This window comes from Coenobita brevimanus, chromosome 41 (assembly GCF_032717465.1).
Source record: "Coenobita brevimanus isolate Jiangsu-jjx chromosome 41, ASM3271746v2, whole genome shotgun sequence".
In the NCBI taxonomy this organism is placed as follows: domain Eukaryota; kingdom Metazoa; phylum Arthropoda; class Malacostraca; order Decapoda; family Coenobitidae; genus Coenobita; species Coenobita brevimanus.
Genome location: NC_136994.1, coordinates 19,572,868 through 19,580,978, shown reverse-complemented (window position 1 = coordinate 19,580,978; position 8,111 = coordinate 19,572,868). Strand labels below are relative to the sequence as shown.

The following is an 8,111-nucleotide window of genomic DNA, read 5'->3' as shown; positions in this document are numbered from 1 at the left end:
AAAAAATACTGTAATCGAATTTTTAAATACATTTAAATTGTGTATATATATTTAGATAAAAACTGTGAATATATATTAGTAGTAAGCTAGCAGTATTTTAGGATTTATGTGTGTGTGTGTGTGTGTGTGTGAGAGAGAGAGAGAGAGAGAGAGAGAGAGTACTGTATAGTGAAGGACAGGGAAGAAAATAATTGTGTGTGTGTGTGTGTGTGTGTGTGTGTGTGTGTGTGTGTGTGAGAGAGAGAGAGAGAGAGAGAGGGATGAGAATACTTGTGATAAAATTACCTTGTTAACCTCATAATTATAATTCATAATAAATATTAAAGAATTATTTGTTGTTTTAGTAGCCTTTATCAACCCTTGTGAGATGGAGTCAGGATTCCAGGGGCTTGAATGGTGAGTGAGTGAGTGTCCCATTTCATCTTATTATCTTTCCAAACCCTACCTTACCTCATCTTCGGCATACTACTGTACTTTTAATAATAATAACCTGCTAACGGACATTACCTAACTGTATCTTAAGAAAAAAAAAAAAAATGGAAGAGGCGCTAGGGAGCCTCCTAAACTAACGAGAATACGAGCCCAGGTTCATGGGCTTTGAAATACATCGGCAATGTCTGGATGATGGTTAAATTTCTCTCTCTCTCTCTCTCCGATTGCTATGCTTCACACTGGTGAGAGAGTGTAGAGACAGAGTAGTGTTTAGGCTGTTAATTCCCTGGATGATTTGCACTGGTGAGAGAGTGTTGAGACAGTAGTGTTTAGGTTGTTAATTCCCTGGATGATTCGCACTGGTGAGAGAGTGTTGAGACAAAGTAGTGTTTAGGTTGTTAATTTCCTGGATGATTCGCACTGGTGAGAGAGTGTTGAGACAGAGTAGAGTTTAGGCTGTTAATTCCCTGGATGATTCACACTGGTGAGAGAGTGTTGAGACAGAGTAGTGTTTAGGTTGTTAATTCCCTGGATGATTCGCACTGGTGAGAGCTGAGAGAGATGTTTATGGGGCCTTCTTGAATGATTCTCCATACTGAAGAGAGAGAGAGAAATGAATTCCCCCAGCTACACCTTGATCGATCATATGGCCCCTGATAGGTGACGGGAGACCCCTACCTCTCCCAGCAGGACAGCTACCCGGGAGGGTGCAAGCTCTCGACCTTTTTGTATTGAGTCAGACACTCTACCACTGAGCCATCCTGCCCCCTGAGAGAGAGAGAGAGAGAGGGAGGGGGGGGGGGCTGCTATTACAGAACGGAGAACGCTGGCTGATTAAGGGTGACTGATGTAGGGAGGAAACAGGTGCAGTTTGTGATGCCAGGTGTGGCGATATTTTATTCAAGCACGGTGATTCTCAATTGTTCATTGGTTATCTGATAATTAAAGTCTACGGACTCACCTATGACAATTTCGGTAACGACATGCATTTCCTTGGATCAAGTATGTAACAAAAGAATTGGCTTGTTTTGATGTATTTAATTGTGATGTGGCTGCTCTAAAAATAAGATCATGTTCGGGGAATCCTCGCCATATGTGGCGGCGTGTTAGAAAACGATATTTTTTTAAAATAGCGGATGTAAAAAGGGGGAACTAAGCAAAGCAGCCATATGGGGTGTAATGGAACGTTACCAGGAGACATTTCTTCAATTTATTATAGCTTTGATTTCAAAAGAGATCATAGAATAAATAAGTAAATAAACAAATAAATAAATAAATGTAACAAGCCGAAAATGTATTGCACCGAATGTAAGAATGACAGGCAAAGAGACCGGCCTGAGTGAGGGAGGAGCATCGCTGTTGAAAGTTTTGCTGATATCTTTTTGTGGTGAGACGGCATGTTGAACCCTAAGATGACAGAAATAGAGTGGAGCGTGGAAAATGAGATCCAGCTTTTCTACGCCATGATGGGGCACAAGCCAGTAGGTGAGTATGATGATGGAGATGGGAGATGTAAGTCATGTGCATTGAGATATTTTGTTGCTCGTATAACTTGGATGTTGAGCTGGCTACATTTATTTTAATTTACAGACCTGGCCAAATTCAATAAAAATAGAGTTCCATGTCTCTGAATTGTGCCAAGCCACACACAAATTTGTTCGTATTTGTATAAAGGTATTGTCATATAGTTTAGAGTGCCGTGGTGCTGGAGAGGAGCCTTACTGTGGTGGCACCGAAATAACTAGGCAACTCTTCTGCCAGATTATACAGACGTGCCTCAACCCCTTCCTGATCGCTTGAAAGGAGGATGGTGGGCTGCTGGAGAAGGACAACATAAGCCTGCAGTCCACTGGGTTCACAGTCAGATGGGCCTGGGGTTGCAACTACTGTTATTTGACTCATGTTCTAACTTGGCCTACAATTGCCATCTCTCTTTTTCATATGCAGGATGTACAGTACCGTAGGGTAAGCTTAACCACATGGGTGCAGTAATGCCACCTGTCATACATTGTCATGGTCTTATTGAAAGTAACTTTAATAGTGTACATATGTAGAATAAACAAATTTGACCTATTGTAGGGTATTTAAGGAAGCTGTCAGGATGCCTATTGCAGCTTGTTTTACTGGCTGTCCTGCCAACCTAACCTAACCCAACCAGCCCCTATGATATTAACCAGCTAAGATTGCCGCAACACCTAACATTGGCAGCCCCAGTTCCTGTCAAAACTTTTCCCTGAACGTATCCTGTTCAGCCTGTGCAACACCCATTTCAGTAAGACATTTGGAAGACCTGTTTCAGTGTGGTAAAATATTATTGATTGTAGCTACAGATGAACACCAGAATATGATGCTAGTCATGAAGAAGTGCTCTGGAAGTGATGCTGAGCTGCAGTAGTGTATTAGTCTGCCATTCAGCTAAGTAACATAACGTTTCAAAAGCAGAGCTGGTATCGCTGGCATGATGCTCCCCCCATGCAGAAAGGTACACTCTCAGGTGGTTAGAATCAGAAGGGTTGGGGAGGGGCAGACACCTCCATTTTTTTTTTCTTTTTCCTTTTTTTTTTTAAGGGGAATGCTTCATCAATAACAATTGTATTTTAATATATTAAACCATTTACATGCAGTAGATTTTTGTAAAGGCAGGAGTTTGTAGATGCCATGTATAAAAGATCATCATAGTGAAGCACCGGTACCAGAAGTTAACCATTTATGTGTATTGAGTTATTTAAGAGAGCATATGTGTTCCCAACATGTCAGCAACTGCGTTAGTGGAGGGTTAGTGTCCCTCCCCGTAAAACAACCAACTCAAACAGCCACCCCATACGGAATTATGGTGTCAGGCTGGTGATTGATTGATGTGGAGTTACATGGAGACACAGACAAATGACAAAGTGGAGTGTTGTAGTGTTGATGTGGATGTGTTAGACTGCATTAGGAGAAATACTGTGTGGTGGTTTGGCCATGTGGAGAGAATAGGCAGTGAGAGACTGACTTGGAGAGTGTGGATGAGGTAGAAGAGGAATGGAGGGACAAAGAATGAGGTGGAGGGATGGGGTGGATAGGTTTATGAGAAGGTTGGTGGGGAGGGCAGTGTGTTGGCAGAGGATGTGTTGATGTGATGGTTTGCTTGAGGCCACCCCTTCTAGGATTAAGGCATCAGCTATAGATAGATAAATAGGTAGGTGGGTTGGTGAGCAGATAGATAAATAGATAGGTAGGTGGGTAGGTAAGTACTGTAGATAGATGGACAGATAGATAGAAATTATACTTATCGTTGTTGTTGTTGCAGGTGTCAACAAACACTTCCAGATGATAATTATACACGACAAGCTGACTTCATCCCTGAACTGTGAACTGTCCACACGTACCATATGGAAGAAACTGGAGACACTGTACGACATGGCAGCATTGGTAATTACCTGTACAGTACTTGTTTTGTTACCATCATCATCAACTACTACTATTACTACTAAATAATAATAATAATAATAATAATAATTCCTGTCTCCCCACACAGGATGAGTCAGACAAACTTCCATTCCCAAACACAGAGAGTGAATTTCATCTTCCCCTGAGTGAATTCTCTGACCTCCTAAATGATCGCCTCAAGCCGGAGGAGAGGGAGGAGATGAAGGAGGAGGAGCGGAAGGAGGAGAAGAGGGAGGACAGGAGGGAGAAGGAGGTGAGAGGGAGAGGAAGGCCGCCAAAGAAGGATCATGAGAAGGAATCAAGCAGTGAAGGTGAGATGGCCATCTTTATGTTTACTTCTTGTAGTAGTAGTTGTGGTTGTTGTTGTTTTTGTGGCATCAGGCTTGTCTAAACTGTGAGCCCAGTGGATTGCAGGCTGAAATTCCCTGCTGCTGCCCACCATCCTCCTTTCAAGGGATAGGGAGAAAGGTCTATCTCTATAGCCAGATGCCATAATCCCGTAAGAGGTGGCTGTTTGACTTTGAGTTAGTTGTTTTACGCGGAGGAGCACTAACCCTCCTCCAACCCACTTGTTGACACATAGGGAACATGTATGGATTAGTTATTTGGTTACCACCCAGCAGTGTAAGTGGTGTGATGGATAAATTTTGCATAGGTGGGCGTCGAGATCGTGCCAAGGAGCTGCGGGAGGAAGATGACGACACACCCAGGCGGCCAGGCAAGAGGGGCCGCGACTCTAAACCAGCCTCTCCCGCCAACACCTCAGCGTCAACAAAGAGGCGTCGTAACTAGGCCAGTGAGCAAGTGTACCTTTCAGTTCGAGTATTTGTTTGTTTTTTATTACACTTGCTCTTCTACTTGCCCACTTAATTACACACCAGGGAGTTAATCGCTTTCCTACTTGCTCATTTAATTACATACCAGAATTAATTGCTGGCCTACTTAATTACACACAGTTAATTGCTGTCTTACTTGCACACTTAGTTGCATCAGAGTTTATTTATTTATTTTTTCCTTTAATTTCCCAAGTTGAAAATTTAAGTTGCCATTGAGAAAATAAGCCTGTAAGTTTGTTTCTTTTTTTCTTTCCTCTTTTTTTTTTTTTTTTTTCATAGTGCTAAGAGCTTATAATGTGAAAGTTCATAGGTAGGTGAGCAAGTGTAATTACCGTTTGTTTTAGAGTTCTGTATTTATTTTTGTTCACTTGCCTGGGCCTCTATTCATGTCTGGTTAGGAGGCTTCCTAGCACCTCTTCCTTAGTGATTTATTTTCTTAATGACCCATTATCTTCTTATTGTGATTTATTTTCCAATCTACCCATTAACATTCTCTTTTTACTTTTTTTTCTCATATCATTTTAATATCAACATAGATTGAATGAATAGCACACAGGAATGTATTAATGTAGCAGATACAGAAATAAACCACTAAGGAAGAGGTGTTAGTAAGGTTCCTAACCACACCAGAATACCACCACAAGTGTGCAGTCAGGCTCAGTATGCAATTTTCTGCACAAATACTGTGTCCTTTGTTAAGATTAAGATTTGTTAAGAGTGTGGTATCAGTGTAGGCCCATGGATGGATTGCCGTTTATTATGTACAGAGAGAATGTCACAGTATGAGGCATCTCGGATATGAATCTGTCAATCTGTCTATAGCTAAGCACCTCAGTCCTATAATGGGTGGCCACAAGCAAATCGCCTCCATGTTGCCCTGTCCCCTGCTGTTTTGCTGTCCATCCCCCAGCTTACACCCATCTTTCTGATATACCTCTCTGCTCCATGAGATGTTTATTATATACTGTGCTATGTTATAAAGGGTTGTATTGCAGGTGGCACAGAGGCTTCATAACACCTCATCCTAAACAATTTATTTTGCATAGCTATTGTACCTTGACATTCTCCCGTACCGTATTTCATATTAATATCAGTTTTTCGTCAGTAACATGCAAAAGAATATTTGGGTGTAGTGTGTAGAAGAAATCCCTGAGGAAAAGGTTTTATGAAATCTCCACCTCCACTTGCAGTACCACCCATGAACTCGTATTATTCTCTTATAATTCTTCTGTCATTTCTGTCTCGAATTAAGAGAAACTGGCAACTGGAGAGAATATACCACATAGCTACTTGTACAGTACCGGTGTTAGTTATTTTCAATTTTTATTTTTTGGGGGGCATGCGAGTAAATGTACTCCATGGGTGTATTATTATTATTATTATTATTTTTATATGTACATTAAAACTAGTGAACTTTTGTTAAACGCCTATTTAAAATATTTAGTGTGGGGCAAAATACAATCCACATATGTCTGTCTCTTTCTTTCAACTTGTTTACTAAGTGACAATTGCATTATGAAATTTGTTGTGCCTTTGGTATGAGGTAGGAGTCTCCTTGGTTACTAGTCACATCCACCCTCCAATATGACTACACCCTGGCCATTAACTGAGCTGAATGAGGTCACGGATCTTCAGGTTAAAGGTACTGTAAATGCATTATACTGAAGGGATTAGTAACATTCTCCATTACCTATTTTAAAGAGGCAGTTTACTGATTTGACATCAACATGACCCTCCAGCCACAAGAACAGTAGCAACACCACCATAACACCCAGACACTGGACCTTCACCCTTACACCCACAGCCTCACACAGTCATGACGTGAGTACCAACATACGGATCAGTTATAGCAGTAGTCTCACTTTTCTGCATACAGTATTTAGACCTGTGTGTGTGTGTGTGTGTGTGTGTGTGTGAAGCATTTTTTTTTTTTTTCCCCCCTACCCCTGTCATTCAAGTGTATTTGGGGGGAGAGTAGGTCTGGGTGATGGTGATGATAATGTTGAATACTGTCAATCACCAGATGCCTTAATCATATATGGTGTGGCCACAGACAGATCCCCTCCATGTTGCCCTGTCCTCTACCATTTGGCTGCCCTCCCTCCTGCTTACCCACTCCTTCCATCTCTCTCCACTCCATCCCTCCATTGTCCTATTTCTCTCCACTCCATCCTTCCATCTCACTTCCATCTATCATGTATCTCTCCATCTCAGCCTTGGTCTCCCTCTCTGCCTTTTTATCTTATTCTAACTAGTTTTGTAAAATATTGTTGTTTTAATGGAGACTTGTTACTTAGCCTTTCACTGCAAGGGGTGAAGTTTCCCCTATACTCATTGTGTAAAAATTTCTGTACATCTAGAAACTCAGTATGCTTAGGATTTTTTTTTTTCCAATTTAGTTTTGTGTAGCTAACATTGTGATATATTTTGTATTATCATTCCATTTGTAATTATATGTGAACATCATGCCTTTGTTTTTTCATTTTCCTCACCCCAGCCATGGCTGAGAAAAGAGGTTAGGATGATGATGGTAACAGTGACAGTGATGATGATGATGATGTCTGTGATATTGATGATGATGATGGTAATATGACACATGATGGTAAGGAGTGATATGTTGGGTGATGACAATGATGATGAGATTGGTAACAAATCATGCAACCCACTTCCACATGCAGTAAAACTTCATGAATTTGGTAGGACTGGGTCTTTCACTTTGCTGAATTATATGATATCCAGAATTCTCCTCATGTTAATCTGCAAGTAAAACTGCCATCAACTTATGTCTTTAGAACGTGTTACTGCCATCAGTCATATATATAGTCAAGGAAATAGCTATGCCGGTACTCTTTTTTTCCTCTAACTTGGCCTAAAATTCCCATTTCTCCATTTGAATGCAGAGCTGTAAGAACAGATTGACACTAAATTATGTTAGTCACAAAGAAGTGCTATGGAAAGCATGTAGAGTGGTAATATTGTCTTTCAGCCAGAAAGCTACATGAAATAAGCTGCAAAAGGATGAAATTGTGGGCCATGTTAGAGTGAAAAACTGCATATATTTCTGCAGTATTAAAAGGCTGAATGGGAAGGTACGATAAAGCTGAACTTATCTGTAAAAGACAGTAGTTGACCTGAACTTCTGACTTCTTGTTAAAATCATGGTACCGGACATGAAAATCTCACTGTATTTCACCTGTTAAAATCACCATAGTTCAGTCTTTAAACATAACATTGACAAAACTGGGAAGATGGGCATTTCCTAGTCTGTATAATGAATTTGTAGTGGGTTTGTTTTTATCTGAAGGAAGGTCATGTCTAAAACTTTAATCCTCAGTAATAGTTGCATTAAATTCATTGAGCCTAGAGGTAGGAATGAGTCTCCTTGGTTACATGTCAAACCAACCTTCCAGTCTG

General features: G+C 40.7%; 1 protein-coding gene across 1 annotated transcript; it reads left to right on the top strand.

Annotated features, from left to right (window-relative positions):
- Positions 1-1,771: 1,771 nt before the first annotated feature.
- MrgBP (MRG/MORF4L binding protein) lies at positions 1,772-7,160 on the top strand. Its single transcript, XM_080270511.1, has 4 exons — positions 1,772-1,917; positions 3,722-3,843; positions 3,950-4,172; positions 4,517-7,160. Exons 1-4 carry the CDS (start codon positions 1,830-1,832, stop codon positions 4,651-4,653), a joined length of 570 nt encoding a protein of 189 aa, XP_080126637.1. The 5' UTR covers positions 1,772-1,829; the 3' UTR covers positions 4,654-7,160.
- The last annotated feature ends 951 nt before the right edge of the window (positions 7,161-8,111 follow it).